The sequence below is a fragment of the Tursiops truncatus genome, chromosome 13 (assembly GCF_011762595.2).
Source record: "Tursiops truncatus isolate mTurTru1 chromosome 13, mTurTru1.mat.Y, whole genome shotgun sequence".
NCBI lineage: Eukaryota > Metazoa > Chordata > Mammalia > Artiodactyla > Delphinidae > Tursiops > Tursiops truncatus.
In genome coordinates this window covers 76,390,202-76,414,988 of record NC_047046.1, presented here as the reverse complement: position 1 = coordinate 76,414,988, position 24,787 = coordinate 76,390,202, and the positions used below count along the sequence as shown (strand labels likewise).

General features: G+C 42.8%; 1 protein-coding gene across 2 annotated transcripts; it reads right to left on the bottom strand.

Annotated features, from left to right (window-relative positions):
* Positions 1-213: 213 nt before the first annotated feature.
* SERPINB5 (serpin family B member 5) lies at positions 214-24,787 on the bottom strand. Of its 2 annotated transcripts, none has more exons than XM_019937192.3 (7): positions 24,666-24,787; positions 18,446-18,620; positions 15,463-15,600; positions 12,594-12,711; positions 10,171-10,313; positions 5,272-5,439; positions 214-1,971 (listed from the first exon to the last, which is right to left on the bottom strand). In XM_019937192.3, exons 2-7 carry the CDS (start codon positions 18,611-18,613, stop codon positions 1,579-1,581), a joined length of 1,128 nt encoding a protein of 375 aa, XP_019792751.1. In that variant the 5' UTR covers positions 18,614-18,620; positions 24,666-24,787; the 3' UTR covers positions 214-1,578. The 2 variants fall into 2 exon arrangements, with proteins under 2 accessions (XP_019792751.1, XP_019792753.1); XM_019937194.3 differs by lacking the exon at positions 24,666-24,787 and adding an exon at positions 24,439-24,576.

The following is a 24,787-nucleotide window of genomic DNA, read 5'->3' as shown; positions in this document are numbered from 1 at the left end:
CCACTTCCCTGGTCCTTCCCTCCCCAGGATGAAAGGGGCTGGAAGGAGGAAGCAAGAGCTAGTGGGCAGGAAGGAAGACCAGGAAATAGGGGCAGTCATTATTCTTATTCCTTTTTATTCGACATCAATCCCCGTCCCCAAAGCATTTTGTCAATGGAGGGCTTGGTTCTATTTCAAACTGGTGAACCTAACTTCATGGAAAAAAGCAAGTCATGTAATTCAATAATATTTTATTGTCAACAGCATAAAAGGAATTCAATATTGAACCTTCGGAGTAAGAAGAAAGTTGAACCTATTTACAACAAAGCCAGAGGAGAAAGAGGGGGGTGCTGTCACCAGATCCCAATCTTCCACGCCGTCCTGTTTCTGTAGTGAATTAACACGTGAACTGGTGACATAAATAACTTCTCAGAAACATCTTTAAAAACTGCAATTGTTGTAGGTTCCCAGCTAGCTGTCTACAGTAACGAAACCCATAGGCTTTGGAAAAATACAAGTCACAGCAGTGCGAGCATATCAATAGCTTTAGTCACGTTTCCTAGCAGCGTGAAGTTCCGCCCCCTTTCCCACTATCACAGTACACAGAGAGACGAGTCCCTTCAACACTCGTAAAATTCTTTTATTGTCTGCTGTGAAAGTCCCTGTGCATTTAAGCCCCGGTGGTCAGACATCCACCAGCCTGTGAGTCAGTTAGAATTCCCTGCCGGTGGTCTCTCACCAACCCAACAACCAGGTAGGGGTTCTAGCAACAGTGAAAGTGAATCCTTAATAAGATCTGAGCTTCCCCTTGAGGTGCTGTCCTTTGGTTACTACAGGTCCAACACTCCAAAATTTCAAAAAGTTCTGAAAAGAAAGTTTTTTCAGAAGTAGGTGGCGCACTGATTGGGCAGCAAAACCTGATACTTATGGGCTACCTGGAGTCTTTATTTTGTGCGGACAGTCTACATTTTGTGGCAGAAATATTAAGGTGTTGATTTATAGGGTTCTGCTCCAGCCTCTATCAATGGAGATCCGTAACATACAGTATGTGCCACATATTATCTTTCTAAAATCTCCAAAACTCAGAATTTGAAGGAAATATTTGTCCCACAGGGTTTAATGTAAGGCGCTGTGGACATACAGTAGCCTGAACGTATGTCCAAGTTTCATTGGCTCCAGGAAAGTTTTGCAAAGCCCATGTACCAGTTTCTTCAGTCTTTCAGGGAAAAGCAAATGTCTAGAACATTCTGTATCCCAGTGATGGAAGGCTAAGCTTTGGTAATAAAATCCTCTCCAGATCCTCCTTATAGGAATTTTCTTTGTGAAAGACTGTATTCCTGCCAAAAACCCTAGATAGTTTGACAAATGATGAATACATATTTTTTCTCTAAGGTGATTCCTTTTCATTGAAAGTATTGTCTTTTAACGGGGTGGGAGGGAAAGAACAAAAACAAAAAAAAATTGGAAGAAAGGCCTATTAGTGTGAATATGAGCAGCTTCCTGATCCAGCAATATTAACAATTTATTGTATTTAGAAAATGATTCTCGGTTGCAGAGTTTACAGAGAAGTCGGGTGGGACTTAACCTGGGCTCTGCCACTTAAGGAGAACAGAACTTGCCAAAGAAAATGATGTTTCGAGTTTTGTTGTGCCTGATGATGTAAATAAAGGGGTGGTCGGCATTGAATTCATCCTTGTGTTGCAGGATTCGTGATCCTGGCACCTCTATGGAATCCCCGCCTTCTTCAGTTATTTCTAAGCACACTCTGTGAATGACATTTGAGAGGGCCACTCCCTTGGTCTCTGACATTCCAGAGAAATCAGATGCATTCTCATTAAAGATGTTTTTCAGCCCTAGGTTTTCCAGACTAGCCTTGGGATCAATCATCTTTTCCATCTTAAATTTTGGAATGGAGACTTTGACTTTAGCATTGGCCATGGCACTGGGATTGGTCCACTGCAATAGCGTCTCTGAGTTGAGTTGTTTTTCAACCTGAAGGACAAAAAGGAGAGGAAATTGTTTTTCTTTATTTCCAATTGTAAAAGATCCTCCTTGATTAAAAACATAAAATGTCACGGTGAGCCCTATTTGGAAGCAGTACAGATGGTTCATCAAAGATGGAATCAGCCCTGCAGTTTTGGTGTGTGACTAAGTTCTCTTAAAAATGGTCCACCCACACAGAGCTACCATATGACCCAACAATCCCACTCCTAGGCATATATCCAGAGAAAACCATAATTCAAAAAAGATACATGCACCCCAATGTTCATAGCAGCACTATTTACAATAGCCAGGACATGGAAGCAACCTTAATGTCCATGAGTAGAAGAATGGATAAAGAAGATGTGGTACATATATACAACAGAATATTACTCAGCCATAAAAAAGAAGGAAATAATGCCACTTGCAGCAACATGGATGGACGTGGAGATTGACATACTGAGTAAAGTAAGTCAGACAGAGAAAGATAAATATCATATGGTATCACTTATATGTGGAATCTAAAAAAAATGGTACAAATGAACTTATATACAAAACAGAAACAGAGTCACAGATGTAGAAAACAAACTGACGGTTGCCAAGGGGGAAAGCAGGGAGTCAGGGAGAGGGATAAATTGGGAGATTGGGATCGACATATACACACTACTATATATATAATAGATAACTAATAAGAACCTACTGTATAGCACAGGGAACTCTACTCAATACTCTGTAATGACCTATATGGGAAAAGAATCTAAAAACGAGTGGGTATATCTATATGTATAACTGATTCACTTTGTTGTACAGCAGAAGTGAACAAAACATTGTAAATCAACTATACTCCAATAAAAATTAATTAAAAATAAAAATGGTCTACCCAGCTACCTAGCATTGTTCTCCTCCACTCACTCCACGACAATGGTCCCTTTGTTCTGAAATTTATGAGGGCATTTCTTTTAACTATAGAGTAGCTCTATAGAAATGAATGCATGGATTATGATGTTGCATGGATAATAGTGCAATAAATGTAAAACTAGAAAAGTTTTTATGCATAATATTTATTGAATGCTTATCTTGATTTCTCTACTAGGAAATCTAGAATATTCGTGCCCTAGACATGGTATCAAACTTCATAACTCAAATTAAAGCTAAAGTTACTCTTTTCAAAATGAGAATTTGAACTGTCTAGGATCATCCTTTTAGATCATAGGTGAAGAATGCATCTATTTCAGTTGGCTATTTTTAAAATGAGAGATATGCAATGACTCATAAAATGATTTAGACATAAAATTCTTCACTGAGCAAATCTTAAATTGCTCCTTGCCCTTCCAGCCTCCCCACTGGCTAGAGGAGAAATACATGTGCAACAGAGAATGATGCTACCTTGACTATTACTACATGGGGCAATTCTGCACTGAAGTTACTCATGTGAAACCTATAAAAATCAGGGAAATGACAAGGTTACAAGCTGGTCACGAGTTTTTTTAATGGCAGAGGGAACCATTGGATTCTCTTGCTAAGTTCTGATAAGTATTTTTTCATGGACACTGTTTTATTTAAGACAAATTATTAAGACCAAAAGATTGTCATAGATAACTAGAATTTTTGAGCCAAAAAGTATAGTCTCTTGGCCATTTACTACCTGAGAGTGAGAAGACAAGAGAAAATTCATCCATAAATCAAAAGTCATTAAGAAGAAAAAATAACCTTTTTCCTCCATTGTATGGGTCAAATTGTGTCTGCCCCCGCTCCCCGTCAAAATTCATGTATTGAAGTCCTAACCCACAGTGCCTTGGAATATGACTTCATTTGGAAATAGCGTCCTTGTAGGTGTAATTAATTAAGGTGAGATCATTAGGCCCTAACCCAATATGACTGGTGTCCTTTTAATAAGAAAGGAAATTCCGGACACAGATACAGACACACTCACACAGGGAGATGCCTGGGAAGATGAAGGTAGAGACTGAAGTGATGTGTCTACAACCAAGGAAAGCCAAAGATTGCCAGCAGATCTCCAGAAGTGAGGATGGACAGATTCTCCCTCACAGCCCTCTGAAGAAACCAACCTGCAGATACCTTGATCTTGGACTTTTAGCTTCCAAAACTGTGAGACATTAAATTTCTGTTGTTTAAACCACCCACTTTGTGATACTTTGTTATGGCAGCCCTAGCAAACTGAGACGACCTGTATCCTTCAATATACCTTCTGAGACTCAAAAGATCATCTTCTTTCGTTCTGTACTTTAACAACAACAACAAAAAAAAATGGTGTGAGGGTATTTTAAGGAAGTAAAGTGTGAGACAGCTGAATAACGGCTGCAAGAAAAAAATGAGACTAAGGCGTGAAGTGCAGTAAAAAAGAGAGAGATGAGTGAACAGAAGAATGAAGATGGGAATTATGATTCAGTTAATAAAGTGATGGATAAAACATAGAATCAAAGTAGCAGGTAGGATGGGGACCAAGTTAGACTGTCCCCTGGAAAGTCAGGGAGTAACTGAGGTGTGACCGGAAATAAAGCAGGTGAATCCCGGGCTGGTCAAAGAACCCCTCCTTCTTCCTGGTGGAGGGTGGAGGCCCAGGTGGAGGGGAGCCAGGAAGCCCGGAGGGCAGGGCTGAGGGAGAACAACGGGTCTCGGGGCTGCAGGGGGCTGACAGAGCAGAGGGGAAGCTAGAAAGTCATTCCCAGGCAGGTGAAACCTCCACTGTCAGTTAAACCTTGTGTCTCTACCTGGATAAAAGCATAATAAAACCTTGTATACGTGTGTGCATTAAAAGAACTTTTCAGAAACCCATAGAACATGCAACACAAAGCGCAAGCCCCAAAGTCCACTGTGGACTTGAGTGAATGTGTCAACTGTGACACACGCACCACACTCACGCAAGATGCTACCAGGGGCTCTACGCTGGAGTTAAGAACACAGATTCCAACTTCCTGGGCTCACCTTCCGATTCTACATACCACCCACGAGTTCGTGACCCTGGGCCAGTTACCCACCCTCTGTGCCTCCGGCCCCTCGGTGGTAAACGTGAGTAGGGTAATATTATAGTTTCTCACTCCTGGGACTGCGGTGAGAATTAGATGAGCCAGTGCGCATGGGCAACTTACAGCTCCTGGCACGTTATAAGTCCCAAATAAATATTAACTGTTCTAACATTGAGGAGAAAGGCCCCCAAAGAACCGTGAAACCCTTAGAGACCATTGAGCGAGTGAATCGTTAAGGCAAGGCTGCCGCAGCCCCACAAGCACCGCCCAAGCATCTCCTTGGCTCCGCTGCGCCTGCGGGCTGGACGCCCGCCTCCCTCCTCACCTGTTCCAGGCCCGTGGACCCGTGCTCCATATCCTTGGGGAGTAGGACGAGCATGCTGAGGTGCTTGTTTTGAAAGGGAAGCTCTATGAGCTTACAGTTGATACCGTCGACGTGGCCCATACAGAACGTGGCCTCCACGTTCATCATTTGCACTGGTTTGGTGTCCGTCTAAAAAAGGAGAAGAAATTTGCTCTGCTTGTTCTTCTCACACACGCCCACACACCCCTCTATACACACACAGCTATACACACACGTACTCATAAATTCGTTCCTGATATAGTTTCACATCATTATGGCTTAAAGAGGCAGGCAGGTAATCTACACCATCAGAGACTGTCCCGTCAAGAGTTTACGACTTCCTTTGAAAAGTTATCCATGTGCTTTGTAATTACAGGATCCATCCATAATATAATACTGTATTTGCATATATAAGACATTAAAAATAAGACAGGATGACTGGAAATACCGGCAAACTTTAACTTAGCCTTTATAGATGCCTGTAATTACAAGATCTTTAAACCATTCCTGGTAGAGCTCACTTGAAAGTAAATTCCAGTGCAAACCCACATGTCCATTTATGTAGCTTTTCCTTATACAATGCCTAATATGGAAAAGTTAACATATAGCAGAACAAAACCATGCTTGTTTTGTTCTCCGTCTGCCTTCGGTTTTAGTCACCCCGCCCTCGGTCCCCTCTTCCTGCTCTGATCTGATTAGAGAGGAGAACCTTGGTTTTAGTCTCAAATGTGACATAAACATACGTTGTGACCTTCAGCAAGTCACTTAACCTCTCTGGGCCTCAGTTTCCTTGTCAGTGGAATGAAGGAATTGGAAATTTCAGAATGATGGTTCCCTCTGGAGAGGAAGCAGGGAGATGGAGGGGTGGTGGGGCTACACAGGACAGTGCAATTCTTGCTATATTTTTTCTTTAAAATATCTGAAATAAGGTAAAATATAAAGATTTTACAAAGGTGGTTGCTGGTACATTGGTGTTTGTTATACTATTCTCTATAATTTTCTGTATGCTTGCAATATTTCATGATTTTAAAAATTAAGAATGATAACAAACAAAAGTATCTCGAAGTCTCTTCCAGCTCCTATCACTCAGGCCTTTCTCTCCAGGCAGCATCCCAGGACTTTTCTTCTCCTCTGTGTCCCCATTAATATCTGACCTTGTATCTCTGCTACAGAGGTGACTCATTTTCTGAAGAAAAATTAATTCATACTAAGGAGTAAAAGACTGATAGTAATTTAGTGCAATTTATTGTCTTGGTTTATACCTCCCATGGGATATTTGCCTGTTAACCAAACCTCTTTGGAGGGAAATTTCAAACATCGTATCAGGTCTGCAGGAACAATATTACAGTAAAGCTTTTATGTGGGATCTTTGAATGGTAATAGTGTTACCCAACACTATTTTCAAGTAAAGCTAGACTTATTTTATTTTTTGTACATACCTCTATTTTAACACTTGTCACAATGTTAGAAAATGTATGTATGTGACACCCCCACCCCAACTAGACTACAGTCAAAGCAGAAACCATGTCTTATTATCTTGGTATGTCCCAGCACATAGTAATTGCTCACTAAATTTTTGGTTGATAGATAATTGAAGACTTTGACTCTATGTATAACCAGAAACAAAATTATGATTTTAAAATAAACATACTACTTTTGAAATTAACTGGTAATTCTTCCACGTATTTCCCTCAAAGAAGTATAGATTTGTCTAAAAATCTCCATCAGGTTAGAGTACTAATAGTTTCTGAATTCACAGAAGCTGTGACCACCAAAAACGGTCATCTATTTCATTTATCAGCTCTGACTATGGATACAATAATCCCATTTTCTAAAACATAAATTAAGATGTATATTCTGAAAATAGGACTAAGTAACGACCATCCCAGAAAATATCCAATACAGTGTGTGTGTGTGTTTGTGGGTGTGTGTGTGGGTGTGTGTGCACGCACGTGAGTGTGTGTGTCCACCTTTGTCAGGATAGGTACTGTACTAAACTTTTTTTTTTTAATTTATTTTATTTTTGGCCACGTTGGGTCTTTGTTGCTGTGAGCGGGCTTTGTCTAGTTGCGGCGAGCGGGGTCTACTCCTCATTGCGGTGTGTGGGCTTCTCACTGCGGTGGCTTCTCTTGTTGCAGAGCACGGGCTCTAGGCACACGGGCTTCAGTAGTTGTGGCTCGCACGCTCTAGAGCGCAGGCTCAGTAGTTGTGGAGCACAGGCTTAGTTGCTCCGCGGCATGTGGGATCTTCCCGGACCAGGGTTTGAACCCGTGTCCCCTGCATTGGCAGGTGGATTCGTAACCACTGCGCCACCAGGGAAGCCCTGTACTAAACTTTTAATAATATAACTTCATCAATTTAGTCTAACCCTTAAAAGAGACACCAAAGGACATGAGAAAAGATTTAGTAACATCACCCCAAAAGTTCAGGAGCTGACAAAAGCAATTCAAAGGAAACAAAGGAAAAGTAATAGCACCTGCATTCAAAAGCAGGATATATCCCCACGCAGCCTTGAATAGTGTTTTATTTTTTTGTTTGGTGAACGCTGAGAGATCAATGGCATTTAAAATCCTTATTAATTCTCTTCCTAGAGTCTGAGTCTCCAGGACGTGATATGACCTAGCTTTATGATTTAACAACAAGAATAAAGGAATTGCACACATTCTTCCTACCTTTATAAAAGACATCCATTAACATTTTCTTAAATGTAAAAGCCACAAATCTGAGGGTGGTCGGCACAAAAGTCCATGATGAACTCACTCACTGTTACCTGGTTCTGATGATGTTCTGGGCTGGCCCTGCAGCCGGTATGAGAAGCACCATGTTTCAGGTTTCACTTAAACATTCTCAAGGCCCCTTTGCCAGCCCTTCCCAGGGAGGAGAGCCAACCCTAACCACTCTGGAGGGGACACTCCGTGTGAGGGTCACTGGGGCCAACACTTGGTCCCCGCTCACAGCAGAGGCTAGGTACAGTCAAGTTCAACTTTAGCTCCAAATAAAAGGCAACACTAAGAAAGTCAAAAAGCCGTGTTTAAAACTCAGGGACCCATATGTGAAAAATACAGAGTCTAAAGAAGTAATTGTTTGGTGCCTGGTCAGAGCCCTGTGTGCAGGGTCAGTCTGGGCCCTGGCAGGCAGTAATGAGAAGACCACTGTAATCTGGGAAGCCAAATGGAGGAACAGCAAGTAGAGGGGGACCTGGCTCCCTCCCTAGGACCACGGAGGTTTCGAGTAGGTAAGGAGCACACTCAGTGATTATCGTCCTCTCCCAGGGAAAACGGCCCATGCATCTTGCACAGGAACCCATGGCGGTCCCAAAAGCCAAAAAGGTTTTGTTTGCTATTGGCTATTTAATCAAACTGATCCTTCCAGATAGGTCATTCTTTCAACGAACATTTGCTGAGCACCTATTAATGTGTCAGGGACTGGGCCAGGAATTATAGAAACTGAGATGGGCAAAACATTATCCCTGCCCTTAAAAGTCCATGCACTAGTAAGAGATCCAGATAAGTAAATAAATAATTCGATTTCAGTGTGGAAAACACAGCTGGAGCAGGGGATTTGGGAGGGGAGGGTGTGGACTATGAATGCAAATGCTGTGAGTACAAACAAAAAGTCATGGGAACCAGTCCAGTTAATTCAGGTATAGACTGTATCTTGAAGGTCTTTTCTTCTTGGGTTCTAGCACTAAGAAAGTACAATGATAATATTTGGCAAAAACAAAAGTGATTAATGCTAAGTACTCTAGGTGCTGGGAGAGACCTGAAAATTACAATTGATGCATAAGAGTTACAGGGTAAATAAGCTTCCTTCCGAGATTGTGCTGACTGATGCACAGTTCTGAGTCTGCATTCTTGACACAAGCCAGATCTCATCAAATGAGACGAAACCACACCATCATATAGAACCTGGGGTATCCTAGGTCCTCTAACGAAATGGGCCAGTTTTCCAGTCTCAGTGCTTCGGTTTCATTTATAGAGGAGGCACTTTACCTATTTATATGAATTGTTTTGGGCATGGGATATGGCTTCATTATTCACTCAGTAGTATTCATGAGACTTCCCTGCGATACAGGTTTCTATTGTAATTCTTCCCCATAATGAGTCCCAGCACTGCAGACGAGTAAGCTATGCTTTTTCCTTCACAGCCAATGAGTACCTCAAAGCATCTTTTATTTATTTATTTATTTATTTTGCAGTACGCGGGCCTCTCACTGTTGTGGCCTCTCCCATTGCGGAGCACAGGCTCCGGACGCGCGGGCTCAGTGGCCATGGCTCACGGGCCCAGCCGCTCCGCGGCATGTGGGATCTTCCCGGACCGGGTCACGAACCCGTGTCCCCTGCATCGGCAGGCGGACTCTTAACCAGTGCCCCACCAGGGAAGCCCTCTCAAAGCATCTTTTAAATTAAAATATCAGAACCATTTACTTCACTATTAACAGGTGAGAAATGAGATCACAGAGGAGCTCATTAACCTGGAACGAGATTCCCAAATGGTCAATGTTTCATGATGATACAAAGGCCTCTAATGTTGGGATTTGGTTTGTTCCTTTTCTTTTCCTTTCTTACTAATGGCCCCAAACATCTGTAGTTATTTTCCGGTTGGTGATTTAGCTTTACCCACTGTGTTAGAAGCTCTATAAACTCTCACTCAGATCAGACCCTGAGGACATTCTGGAAAAAGGGTGAGCGTCTCTCTCTTATGGTTCTTTTTCTACACTTAAACAGCCCCTGCCCCTCCCCGCTGTTGTCTAAGGAAAAGCCCACTGCCTCCTGTGCCTTAATTTTCCTCATTGGAGTGAATTCCTAGGGTCCCTTGTGTTGCTATAATTTTTCAGATCTATAGTTGGGATTCTTTGACTGCAACACGCAGCCCACATACCTTATTGATTCTGAAAGGACATTCTTTGGTTTCTGATTCAGGAAATTTCTTCATCCACTTCCCAACAAAGTAGGCAGCATTAACCACAAGGATTTGCGTCTGGTCTGTTACACTGTTGTCAGCTAAAATGTTCTCAAAGCGGCCTGCAAACAATGGTAGGAAACCAAAAAATTGCACGGGGTTATGCTTGCAAAGCACCCCTGGTGTCCCCATGTGAATCCACTGACTGGGCATTTAACCCTGGCTAGAGCCGCGCCACGTACGGCCTGGTAGCCCAGACCATCTCATTTAAGAAGGACCCCTTTTTCTCCTTGCAACTTGCCTCAACCAGACTTTCCAAAGAGACCTGGGGAGGAGAGTGAGGGGGGGAAGGGAGGGGGGAAAAGACGCAAGAGGAGCAAGAAGAAATGCACAAGCTACCACTGTGGAGTGCCCATTCTGTCCGAGGCAATGTGCTAGCCACGCACAGGCACGGTATCGTGCATTGCTCCCCACTTTACAGACGAGGAAGCTGAGACTCCATGTTAAGTCCCTCGCCCAAGATGATGCACGAGCAAGGGTGAATTCAGGATTCAAAGCCAGGTCTTTGTGACTCCAGAGCCTGTGCTCGGGAAGGCAAATGCAAGAAAGCTTACTTTCTACCGGGCCCTGTGCTCCGAACGGTCACGTGTCTTATCTCACTTCCCTATGATGATCCTGTAGGGCAAAGGTCATTATCCCCATCTCACAGTTGAGGACACTGAGACTCAGAGAGGCCAAGTGGCTTTCCTGGTTCCCTCAGCGGCCAAGCACGTGTGAAGCCAGGTCAGTGCTCCCCGCTTTGCCCCGCAGCTCACCGCCCCCTCCCCAAATCACACTGCTTTGTTTGCATCCTGGTCAGCTGTAATTACCACCATAAGCTCCATAACAATTGTAATGACCATAGTGTCAAATCCCCAACAGCCAAAACAGGTGGTGATAAGCCCTTAATAAAATGAAGTCCTTGCCTTTGAAGAGCGTTGACTTTTTGGCCAAGGATATTTCATTTACCTAATCTCTCAGATCTTCACACCACTGCTCAGGCCCACTGCCTGGGCCTGTGACTAGGTGTGAAGGGCCCTGCGCTGTTTCATGCTCTGCTGTCGCCATCTTAAAATTCTTAATGCGGTTTTTAATATAAAGGGCCCTGTGTTTTCATTTTGCACTGGGACCCACAAACGATGTAACCTGTCCTGCCAGTGCTATATGATGGGTCGAATATGTAATAGCATCATGGAAGAAGTGGGGACCTAGTAAATGCTGGTTAACTTCAACCTCGAGCTTCTGGTTTCAAATTCAGAGAAGTCTTTTCACTAAACTACGTTCTCCAGTAAAAAACTCAAATTTATGAAGATTTTTAAACAGAGTGCCATGGAGAGAAAATGCAATTCGTTAACAATTTTAAAAGCAAAACTGGGGGGCTTCCCTGGTGGTCCAGTGGTTAAGACTCCAAGCTTCCACTGCAGGGGGCACAGGTTCGATCCCTGGTCAGGGAAATAAGATCCCGCATGCCATGTGGGCGGCCAAAAAATAAATTTAAAAAGAAGCAAAACCGTCACACAGCAATTTAAACGGGAGCTGCCTTTCACATATACATTTTAAAATTGCCTAACCTGGTATTAGTTAGACCAGATTTTTCTTTACATATGAAGCCAAAGAAAATTCATTTGTCCCAATAGCTACCTCCCTATACAAAACCTGTACAAATATGTCCCCTGGGAAGGGGGATGTGAACACTGATTTGCACCCGAGCTCATCTTAGCTCCAATTCCTTTCTAGCAAGGAGCACAACTCACAGAGAATTTTAATGGAGGGAGGAGTCAGGAAAGGGAGAGGCCTGAGGGAAGCCGGAGCAAGAGGCAGGACTAGGTGGAAGCTGCAGAAGAGACCCCGGGCCCCGGGGCTATCAGAGGGCCAAGGGTAAGGAGGGTTGTGAGACCTGGGGCAAGTTTCCACCATGGTTTGTTTTGTTCTGTTTTTTCTACCTGTGTATTTGATTATCTAAGACCTTTTGTCTTTTTTTCCTTGACAAATTTGTAGAATTTTTGAGCCAAAAGTGGCCTCAGGGATCATCAAGTTATAGTCCAAGCCCTTCACTTCCAGATTGAAAAACCAGCCTTGGAACTGGCCCAGAGCCTTACTTTGTTGGGGGCACGTCCAAGCCTCCAGAAGGGCATGTGGCAGCCCATTTTAGCAGACTAAACCTGAAGTACTCAGAATTTCTGCCAACTGATGATATCCAGAAATCCAAGTGGTTGAAATGGCTTGATGGACAAGAATTTAGCTTGTATACCGAAAACATTCAAGGAATCCTCCAGATGTTCAATCTTATGCTTAGCAGATTCACGAGACGATATGGTCTGTTTACTTAGTGATTTATAGCAGAATAAGTAAAGGATACTTGCCATCTGTGAGTTCCTTAACTGAGTTGTTGATCTGACCTTTTGTTTCTTCCAATTTATCTTTGAAATCAACAGTCTCCATTTCATTTGCATAGGGTCTCTTGGTAGAGCTGATGAACTCCTGAAAAACATCCAGTTCATAAAATCACGAAGTCCTTAAAGTCTGTAGTTAAACCATTATGTTGGTACACAATTCTAGCACAAGGACTTTTAAATCTCTATTACGATGGATACTCCTTCAGAATCTGTAACATTATATAAATTGAAACCTTATGTAAAAATCAATGAATTTTCTTTGTATTCTTTCATTTGTTCAATTCTAAGACAATATCAATTGTTAAATGCCTCCATCAATCTAGCATCAGTTTGGGGGGAGAAAAGAAACATTATGCTACATGAACACAACAATTATAATATGAATTCCAATTTCAGAAACATTAAAATGTACATACAGGTAAAATGTAAATTTATATATGTATGTCTTAGAATGGAAGAAATGTACAGAAAAGAGAACTCTATGAGAAGAAAAATCTTATCCACACTGAAATAAATAAATATTCTAAAGATGCTTGCTACTCAAAGTGTGGTCCAAGAACCAAGACCTGCAGCATCACCTGTGACCTTGTTAAAATGCAGAATCTCAAGCCCCACCCCAGAATCAGAACCTGAATTTTTAACGAGATTCCCAGGTGATTCATCTGCATGTTAAAGTTTGAAACACAGTACTGTAAGGAACAGAGCAGTTCTTCTCATTATAATGCTTGTTAAAAATGCAAAACCCGGGACTTCCCTGGTGGCACAGTGGTTAAGAATCTGCCTGCCAATGCGGGGGACACGGGTTCAAGCCCTGGTCCAGGAAGATCACACATGCCTCGGAGCAAATAAGCCTGTAAGCCACAACTACTGAGCTTGTGCTCAAGAGCCCGCGAGCCACAACTACTGAGCCTGCGTGCCACAACTGCTGAAGCCCGCGTGCCTGGAGCCCGCGTTCCACAACAATAGAAGCCACCACAATGAGAAGCCCGCGCACCGCAACAAAGAGTAGCCCCCGCTCGCCACAACTAGAGAAAGCCCGTGCGCAGCAACGAAGACCCAACGCAACCAAAAGAAATACATTTAATAAATAAATTTTAAAAAAAAGAAAAGGCATAAAAAAAAAAAACGGAAAACCCTAAATCCAGTCCCTGGTGATCTTGATTCTAGTGAACCAAGGCCAGGAATTTGCACTTCTAACACCCAGGTAGTTCTGATACAGGTGGCCCTCCTCAGACCACACTTGTTTGTTCTGTTACTAGTAAAATTATAGATGATATACAACCAACAGGAACAACGGAATCAGCCTTTTAAAAAATTCCTTGCAACTCTCGGTTTGAAATAATTCAAAATGTTGAGTGGAAGGTCAACCAAACTAAACACAGCTTATTAAATGTCACGTCACTTCACTTCCTAAGCACAGGACTCCTTGGATTTTTTTCAGAACAACTACAGGCTTGCCCAATTTGATTCTGTTCATTGCAACCCAACCTTGGGACTGAGTGTTACCATTTACTGACAGAGCTAAGAACATTCCAGAGACTCAGCAAGATGAAGGGCCTCCACTATCTTCACTGCCAGCAAAAAAAATGCGTTAAGCATCACTAAGGACCACCTAGGGAGTTTTAAAATTCTTTCCATGCCCAGGCCCCAACCCACATCTCAGTATTTCTTTAATTCCCCAGGTGATTGTTGGAAGAAGAATGGCTGTGTATATGTACCTTTAAGCAGTAAGAATAAACTCACAACAACATCTAATGAACTATGTCCTCAAAAGATCCCCACCAGGAAAACAAATACCTATTGCAGAAAGTAGTAAAACTATGGCAAAATATTTAACTGGTAGTCTACCTTTTAGATTTCGAAAGCTTGAAATTCTGACCATCCAAACACAAACTGAATCAAGTTGATGTTACTACAGTAGAGAATGACCACTATGCAGCCGAGGATGTTGGCTATGTGTTTCAAATACATATTTTTTAAAGCATTATGATATACTTTGGATCAAATTTAAGAATATATCTGTGTTCTTTATATGCTTCCTTCAAGAAATAGCTGAAATTACCACCTCTACCTTGTATAGATACCCACCTGAACAGCCTCATAAAACAAACAAAACCAGTTTATGACCGATGAAAACTTTTTTTTTTTTTTTTTTGCGGTACATGGGCCTCTCACTGCTGTGGCCTCTCCCGTTGCGGAGCACAGGCTCCGGACGCGCAGGCTCAGCGGCCATGGCTCACGGGCCCAGCCGCTCTGCGGCATGTGGGATCTTCCTGCACCGGGGCACGAACCCGTGTCCCCTGCATCGGCAGGCAGACTCTCAACCACTGCACCACCAGGGAAGCCCAATGAAAACTTTTAATTCATACCGTTATGATTTTTCTCACTGATTTTGAGAAACATCAGGAGAACATTGTGTGCATGAAAAAATAAGGTAAAGAACTTAAAATGTTGTCCCAGGCTCTATGCCCTGCTGTTTAAGAACAAAGATGTTTAAATCACGAGCTGTCTTGCATCTATAGAGACACATTTATTAGAGAGTAATAATCCCATTCTCCATTTCTCTCAGTGAGGAAGCTAAGAGGAAGGGTGGGATCTGTGGGTGTTTTAGAGGCAAAAGGAAACTCACAGCTTCTTTATATTTTAAGTTAAAATATGTGACTGCAATTGATTCCCTCTAGATTCAACCTCTCCATTAGGACTAATTTATTTTAAATAAATCGTAAATGAGCATCCTAGGAAGGATTTTCACTGACAAAAAGTTGTTGGTCTAACCATGAGAACGTGTCACCCCTGATAAACAGTTGAATCTTGCTAATTGCTCTGAACCACTTACCGTGGAAAGATTCAGAGATTTGTCTACGTAGAGCCGTTTGATTAGTTTCAGGGAATAAAAGGAACTAAGTTTGTTGACATCCGATGTTACTGTTTGAAATCCAAAGTGCACGTCTTTGACATTTTCAAAATGAAGGACCTGTGAAGAGAAAAAAATCTATTATCTGTGAAGCACTGCCTCTTCCCACTGCGGTGGACACATGGTCACGGTCAACCTCCTCGGGTTGGTCCTGAGTATCTCCTGGCTCTGTTTTTCCCAGAAGCAAGGCTTCTCAACCTTAGCACTGTTGACAGTTCAGACTGGATAATTCTATGTTCTGGGACCGGCGGGGGAGGGCGCTGTCCTGGGCATCACTGACCTACTAGGTGTCAGTAGCACTCCTTCTTCCATTTGTGACAACAAAAATGTATCCAGACATTGTCCAATGTCCGGGAGAGGGGTGAGGGAGGGGAGGGGCAAATTGTCCCCAGTTGAGAAACATTGCTATAAAGATACACTTCTCTTGATTTAACTATAAGGAAATTTCGCCCTTTCTTCAAAGTGTTGCCTCCATGCTCTTTTCCAAACTTGGAAAAGAAGGAAGCTGGGTTATAATCTCTATCCAATTTTGAGATAAGAAGAGAGAAATTAATACCGAGAGACAATCATTAGGCAGGTATCAGATTCCAGGATAGAGGTGTCCTTAGCCAGAGCCTATCCAGTCCTTTTAGTTGCTCTAACAAGCGCCAAACGGGCTGATATGTCATTTATGGTAGGCAGCTACCATGCCATCGATGGGCTACAGTTAGGTAGCCTTTGAATCCCACCCTGTACCTACTAGAAATGTCATCTTGCCCAACTCTTCAGAACTGTACTTTCCCCTCTGTAAAATGAACTGAGAACACCTACTCTTCTGATGTGCTATGAGGATTACAGATATTATATGTTAAGACACCTAAAATATCGTATGGATTCACAATGTTAATAAGTATTCTTATAGTAATATTCTAAGCCACTTAAAACTAGGATGCTATCTTCCATAAGACCTAAATCCCTTTATTTTTTTCCTAACTTTTCTTTTGTTTCAACCAATAGCTCAGCATCTCCTCTGCTCCATGGTGCCCAAAACATGATGTCAGGATAAGGTGATTTTCTCCTAACTCATAAGAACCATGCCCTGATGCCACACCTCAGGTGATCACTAAATGGGCACATTGCACCAACGAGTCACACAGCCTCCGCATTGCAGGGTCACACTGGCTGGTCCGAGGCTGTACGTAACCCTCATGCCTAATGACAGGCAAAAAGACCAGAAAATTAAAGAACCCAAGTAACCACTGTGGGGAAACAATTGCGTGTACTGAAAAGACCTTTATTACTATTACTGAGGAACAGACCCACTACCAGGAAGTCCTCTTTTCTATTTCTTCTCTAATGGGAGATGAGAAATGAGGAATGAGCGATGGGGTAGGGATTGTGGGGTGGAGTTGAAAGAGGAGGATGGACGAAAAGGTACAGCTCCTCTTCCCACAAAGGAAGTTTCCTTCTCAAGTTCCACTCAGTTTCAAGCGTAAATTTGCCATCCTGACACAAATAACATTTTGTGGGTCATATTTTCTGGGGATTTATAGACAAAAGATGTTCCCTTTTTAAATGCTTATGAGCTCATGAAAAGAGAGATTCTGTTGAACTAGAATGATCAATGGAAGAATAATAACGGAACGGAATTAGAAGGGTTTTCACTTATTATCTAAAGGTAAATGGCAAGGATTGGGGGGTAGGGGGTAAGAGGCTGAGCTGCTCGAAATGGGAAGGAGGTCAAAAGGTACAAAGTTCCAGTTATAAAATAAGTCATGGGGATATAATGTACAGCATAGCGACTATAATTAATAATCCTGTATATTTGAAAGTTGCTACGAGAGTAGATCTTAAAAGTTCTCATCATTAAAAAAAATGTTTTTTGTAACTGTGTATGGTGACAGACATTAAGTAGACAGTGTGGTGATCATTTTGCAAAATATACAAATATTCATCATTATATGGTGACAGACATTAAGTAGACTTACTGTGGTGATCATTTTGCAGAATATACAAATATTGATCATTATACCGTACACCTGAAACTAATATAATGTTACATGTCAATTATACCTCAATTTTTTTAAATAATAAAAGTAAATAAGGACTTAAAATGTAACAGTATAGAAAATCATCTCATTTGAAGGTCTAAGAACCTTACAGAGATACTCAGCTATAACCAAAAGGAAATTCTTAAAAGTATTTTATTTATATGTGTACACATATATATATGCATACTCCTATATATGTGTGCATGCGTGTGTGTGTGTGTGCATGTGTAAAACATCACCTTAGTCCATTCTTCTCAAATGGGATATTCAAATCCCAGGGAGTATTCTAAAACATAGGTAAGCACAACCCATCTTCTTATTTATCCACGTTACTTAAAGGTAGATAATTTCAAACATTATTTCTGTATTGAAATAAACACGGATATATTTTGTCTATCCAATAGGGTAGAATATATTATAGAGCAGAATATAGTTCAGGCTGCATTTTAATATAAAGGATGATGCTGTAAATAAATTTCGTGCGTAAGACAGGAGGGTGTAGATTTACACTCTTTCTGGTCAGGATATCTGCAGTGGAACATTTAACAAACATCATCCTGACTGATGCTTACAATATAACGGGTAGAAAGACGTCAGGTGACTTGCCAAAGGCCACTTGTTAGCGGAAAACTTGTGATTGCCTAGCAGATCCCTGCGTTCTCCACAACAACATAGTGCCTGTTCTAAACATGGGTTGCAGGACACATACATGAGCTTTCACATTTAAAAACAGATTAAGAGAGTGCTGGAAATGTCAAAACTCTCGTTCCTGAGCAATTCCGACCACAGAACCTCATTCCTTTCTCCCCAGGCACCACCTGTGTGTTCTTATAACTCTGCTTCCACTCAAAGCAGAAACAAGGCGTGGGGCTTACCCGTCCAATTTCGTTTGCTGTGTCACCTCTGGCACCCACTTGAGCAAGTGACAGAGAGGTGGAGAGACAGATTGGAGAGAAGAGGACATTGCCCGCTGGCTCCTTTTCACACAGTTGTTTGAACAGGTCAACGGCAAAAGCCGAATTTGCCAGTCTCAGGGCATCCATTGTGGGCCTAGAACAAAGAACAAGAGTGGGGTTATTTCTAAATCACCTTTAAAGTGTTCTCAACTGCATTTCGCCAACGCAATAAGAATTCTAGTCAAACAAAGTCGTGGTCTTGGGTAGAAGAGAGGAAGGAAGGAACTTTCAGTAAATGCAAATTTAAAAGCCAGTGGTAAAGAAACTCCTGCACAAATGTCCTAAGATCTGAACACCCAACATGTGAGGTCCTCCGTGTGTACAGCTCTGCCCGGAATCTCCAAATTCGAGCCCACTTGGCTACGATGGCCTCTGCACATGGTCGGAACAATGGACAGCACTGATCAAAATCAGTTGGTTTTATTTATCCATATTGTTTCCATTAGGATTTAGGTTAAAGCATACAAAATTGGGTTTTTTGTAGATCAAAACTAGTCAAATCACAGCAGTTTTGTGCGATTCAAGTTACTATTTCGTAAGTGTTATGGGCTGCATTGTGCCCCCCCTCCCCACCCCGCCCAAAAGGTAGGTGGAAGTCCCACCTCTGGGTAACTGTGAATGTGACCTTATTTGGAAATAGGATCTTTGCAGATTGAATCAAGTAGAGGTCATCAGGGTGGCCCTAACCCAATAAGACTGGTGTCCGTTTAAGAACAGGGGAAAAGACACAAAGACAGACGTGCAGAGGGAAGATGACGTGAGACACAAGGGAGAACACCGTACGGCGACAGAGGTAGAGATTATTGGAGCAATGCTTCTACAAGCCAAGCACACCGAGGTTCACTGGCAACACCAGAAGCAGGAGAAAGGCACGGAACAGATTCTCCCCTGGGGCTTGCCGAGAGAGCAAGGGCCTGACAGCACCTTAATTTCAGAGTTCTGGTCTCCAGAACTGTGGGAGCATAAATCTCCACGGTTTTAAGCCACGCAATCTGTGGTCCTTTGTTGCAGCAGCCCTACAAAATTAACAAAGTAAGTAATGCCTTAGTAGGGCACCCGGCACAGAGCAATATTTAATAAACAATAGCTATGATTGCTTTTGTTGTTAGTACATTATCTACTATGCGGAAGACACTACGAAAAGTATTATAAGGATCACCTGAGCACCCCCTCCCTTCCTCTGAGTTTTCCATCTCTTGGGGCAGATATGTATAAGCAGAATGCCATGCCATGTGAACAGTGGAACAAGTAACATGGGAGTTAAAGGAAAGAGAGGGCAGCGTCATCTAAAACTGCGGAGCCGGGTGAAGTGGAAATGGCAGCAGCGAGCCTCTGGTCTTGACTGAGAACTCTCGCTCTCATTACCCCTAGAAGACATGACACTGAAGGTCGTCAGGCAGGATATGCTCCCCGGTGTCAGACAAAGCATCACCACTCAAGACAGAGGGCTTCCCTCAGTCGGGACTCAAGGATGTGTTAAAGTCAAATGCATGAATAGGATCTCAATTTCGCACCTTATACCTGAACAGAAATTCAAAATGCAAAGACGTGAGAATAAGATCAAGGAATGGGCCCTTGATCTTCAAACAGTTCTTTGGAATTCTCCATTTTATGGGACATGTGGCTTGTGGGTAGGGTGGAATCAAAAAGATTATACTATATCTTGGAATCTGTAAAAACAAGCTCATTAGCAAAAAAAAAAAAAAAAAGTTTTGTTGCCCTGTTCATGGTCACTGGTCATCTCCAGTGACTGCTTCCTCCTTGGTCCAAAAAGTACAGCTAAGTGAACTCAGTGTTCTCATTATGCACCTACAGTAAGGTAACCTGAAGTCAGGGCAGGCATCTTACATTTCTTCAAGGCCTACTACCTTATGCTCTCTCATCTGGGGAGAGGTAGGGGCCATGAGATGAGAGTGAGCTCTCAGGGGAAGCAGACGAGCATGAGGAACACAGAGAGCAATGAGGCAGAAACAGAAGCATGTGTCCGCCACAGGGAAATTAAAAGAAACTTCCTAAAACGTTTGGGGAATCCCAAACAGACTTTCAGGACAAGAAGTCTGGCTTTCTCCGGCAGCGAGTTTAACACAGATAATGCTGAGCTCATCTATGACTAAAATTCAACAGGAGTTATTTCTCTACCAAATAGAAAAGCCTAAATGAGGTATTTCTTCACCAAATAGAGAAACCTATACCCAAACCCCTGCGAACTTCTCAAAGCTTCAACAACTCAAGGCCTAACCACACCAATGATAGTATGAAAACATACCAATTATGTTTTATCAAGCCCAAGTAGTTCTTCCCAGCCCATATTTCCAACCACCCAGGAGGAGAAATTAGAATAATTTTGCATCATTTATAACAAACTTTGAAGTTTGGTGTCTTTTGTGTTTTCAAGGCCTTGGAGTAATCTGCTGAGGGAGTTTGACAGCAGACACCTAAAAGTGGATCCTAGAAGTGGATCAAAGTGTAAGGAAATGCCATCTTGTTCCACTGAAGTATTATTCATTTATTCATTATAACATTTTGCAATTTGTTTCATCTAAATGGCTCTATGTGAATACAAGATCATGGTGGCTTTAAGTACAGTTAATTACAATATAATTAACACTTTGTTGCAATTCAAGGCTTAGATTCAGTCCCTGTTGGAGAATGTAAATCAGGGCACACCCAACATCTGAGGTGTCTATGGGGGCAAATGATCACCAACTAAGTAATCAATCAAACATTGCCTGGTAAATCTAATCAGTTGCTTGGTGATTAGTGGCAAGTGACCTAAAAACACTGTAAAGCTGATTTGGTCTGAGATAGTTCAAGGGATGATTTTGGCCACAGCCAATTGCCACCTCACTGTGGTGCAAGATGAAGCATTTAAACAAATCTCACCAACTTTAGCAATACACACCCAGGAAAATGGGTCAGGTTCCTATGCAGACCATTTTGCACAAGCAAATGCTATAAAAATTATGGGTACAAGAGTAGAGATTAGCAATTCCTGCGTAGTAAATTTCATATCTAATGACCTGTTCAGGGTGTTAAAATCGCTGCAGATTCTTTTCATTGTATTATTCCATTGTTACAGAGATAACTTCTTTCATTTTCATGAAAACCTTCTAATGATTAGAACAAGTAAGGAGAATTTAATTTACAGCATCAACATAGAAAACACCACATCTTTTATTGATTTAAATGTTTAAAAGCCACTTTTTTTTTTTTTTTTTTTTGCGGTACGCGGGCCTCTCACTGTTGTGGCCTCTCCCGATGCAGAGCACAGGCTCCGGACGCGCAGGCTCAGCGGCCATGGCTCACGGGCCCAGCCGCTCCGCGGCATGTGGGATCTTCCCAGACCGGGGCACGAACCCGAGTCCCCTGCATCGGCAGGCGGACTCTCAACCACTGCGCCACCAGGGGAGCCCTAAAAGCCACTTTTAATCAGGGAAACGTGAAATGAAAGTTTAAGTAGTAATAAACAACAAAGAAATGCAACAAACAACAAGAAGTTGTAAAAATTTAATTGTAAAGTTGCCTGTTTTGTTTTTATGGTTTGCAATACATCCTAAAGCCATACACCTTTAAAGGGGGACAAGACCTTGGATGGATTTAGTCTGGCCCCATCTCTTCAGTTTACAGATGTGGAAAGGGAGGCACACAGAGACGTAGTGATTCTCCCAGGCCATCCACGCGGAGAGTGAGAGTGGTCAAACCAGACCTGGCACTCACTCTTCTATGTTCCAGCCTGGTAGTTCCTGACCACACCTATCACCTTCCTTCTTGGTAATTGTGTCTTTGCTGACATTTGTTCTCTCAGGAGTCTTTATAGAGTTCCAAAAATCCTAAGGGTCCTGGATTACCCCTTTAGAGATACAAAGATACCTTACATGTTTTCTTCTTCTTTTTTCTTACATGTTTTCTTTTTTTTAAATCAACACAAAACTTTTTTTTCCTGATTTTCCAACTGGCAGAAACTCATGTTCTCTTTCCACTCTTTGTGTTGCCAACTATCAATCTTATATTGCTTTAATTTAATAAGTATTAACTGAGTACCTAATAATGCATGTCAGGCACCTGATCTAGACATTAACAAATCAAAAGGGAACATAGCACGGTTCCCGCCTCCGAGGAGCTGTCACCTAGTGGCATGATATGTGCTGTAGGTGTGATGGGTGTTTTGATGGGGGTATAAGTTATCATGCAGCCCTTAGGGGAGACAGCGCACTCATAGCAGAAATCTCAGTGAGCTCTCCTCAGAGACAGTGACATCAAATAAGTCGCACTACGGGCGCATCCTAAAGAATAAGGAGGAGCTAGCCATGCAGAAATGTGTGCCAGAGAGAACTGCTAGTTCAGAGACAGCAGGCAGACCCCAGATGAATGCAGACATGTGCACTGGGGTGGGTGGAGGCGTGGGGAGGTCAATTCTCTCGACTCACAGGGGCTCACTGGTCCCTGCATTAAGATTTCTAACAGTTTTAATGCATCCAAGCCAATATTCCCCAAACTTTTCATCTGTAGACCATTTGGTGGAAACAATCCTTAGGCAATACCTTTGCCTATTACCACAACTACAATGCAATGTCTAAACACACAGTCTGTGCTGTTCACTTTCTCACCTCACAAGGAAAAATGTCAGAAGCAGATTAAGACAATAGGAGATCCTGCAGCTTCTGCCGTGTGAAAGAATAGCATGAGGATTAATGAGGTGATGAAATGAGTAAGTGTACATGAAAAGTGCTTTTTCAGCGGGAAAGGACAATGTGGCTCTTAGTAATAAGGTCAACTGCTTACTTTCCAATGGCAGGGGAGCCTCTGCTTTGCTCAGATATTCTGAGCCATCATACCTGCTCCCATCTGGTGAGAAGCCTGATCTTGACTGCTGAGCCATCCCACCGCTGCCTAAAACAGTAAATCAGGGCCAGACTCACCACGCCAGGACGACCAAGATTGCTGAGACTTCATACCTTCAAAGTCAACCCACAACCCAGAGGGACTGAAGGGACAGAATTCAGGTGCTAAGAAGCAAAGATGTAAACCCACTGACTCACATAGAGAATCCTTTCTTCAGACAAGCTTCCATCTCTCCACCCACCCAGGAACCCATCAAACACCTGCGTATATTGGTGGGGACTGAGGTTTTGACGCATCCAATTCTATTCAAAACCTCTTCGGTAATGTAGGGGTGACAAAGCTGTTAAGAAAATTCATGGTGACCTGGAAAAGTCCAGGAGCAGTGAGTGTGAAGACTTGGATTCCGCTTCATCCTGCCCCATGTAAGCCAGGGACCTTTGGACGCCCCTTCTCCTCCGTGAGCCTCCCCCCATCTCCCACAAAACGGGGGGTGGGGGAGGTGGGAGCCGAAGGATGTGGAAGACCCCTCAGCCCTGGGAATCTGAGCCTCATCTGACCACGAGCCTCCAGATCAGCCTGGCCTGGTAAATTGCTCTTTAGCGTGACACGCTTAAAGAAAGCCATCAAAACAGTAGCTTCTATGAGGAAGAAACTATGGGCCAACCTATTCGAAAAGTCGTCCAGGAACACACATTTGAAATCTGTAATTTGCTTCAAGTATCTTGAAGCCTAGGAATAGGGAGGGAGAACACTTCCTGCCTGGAAGAACGCAGTTGCAAGTAAATGGACACCCACTGGATGCTTTAAAATGCCAAAAAGAACAGCAGTTCCGCAGACTGAACCTCAGCCCACAGTGCCAACCCAAGAAGGCGAGCCGGACACTCCTGTGCGTCTCCACTTTCTTCAGGTTTGGGGCACCACACCCTTTCCGAAACTAGCACCGCAAAACTCATTCTGAGTTCCAAGGTAGGGCTGGAAACGTCCTCGGAAATAATTTCTCCTCTGCGAGTCACTGTTGGGCCCTCCCAACACCAAAACCTCCCGGCCACGCTGTTTCTTCATGCTCTTACCTTGTACTTTTAAGTAATTTTGCTCCCTACACGGCATGCCTGGTTCCCAAAGGACTGGGCGCTGGAAATGCTGCCCATGTAGGGGGTGATAGCCGTACTGAAGCTGACAGCCTACTCTTGAAAATAAGCCATTCTGTCCACTGTGTTCACCATCTCAAAGAACTATTTTCTTTTAAGACTTGCCAGAAAGAGAGAAATCACCACCTTGCTACCTGCACTTTGCTTACCTGAAGTTACAGCGATCGCACGGCCAGGGAAAAGGAAAACCAGACGCGGTAGGACCTTGATGTGGGGCAGAAGCACGCTGCTTGCTCACTTGAATGCCGACCGGGGCCACGCCCACTGTGAC

Coding starts and splice junctions, on each gene's coding strand:
- SERPINB5 (XM_019937192.3), bottom strand. CDS start 18,613: ATGGATGCCCTGAGACTGGCAAATTCGGCTTTTGCCGTTGACCTGTTC. Junction 10,314..12,593: donor AGTTAAGGAACTCACAGATG/GCAAGTATCCTT, acceptor CATTGTTTGCAG/GCCGCTTTGAGAACATTTTA. Junction 1,972..5,271: donor GGTCCACGGGCCTGGAACAG/GTGAGGAGGGAG, acceptor TTTGTCCTTCAG/GTTGAAAAACAACTCAACTC.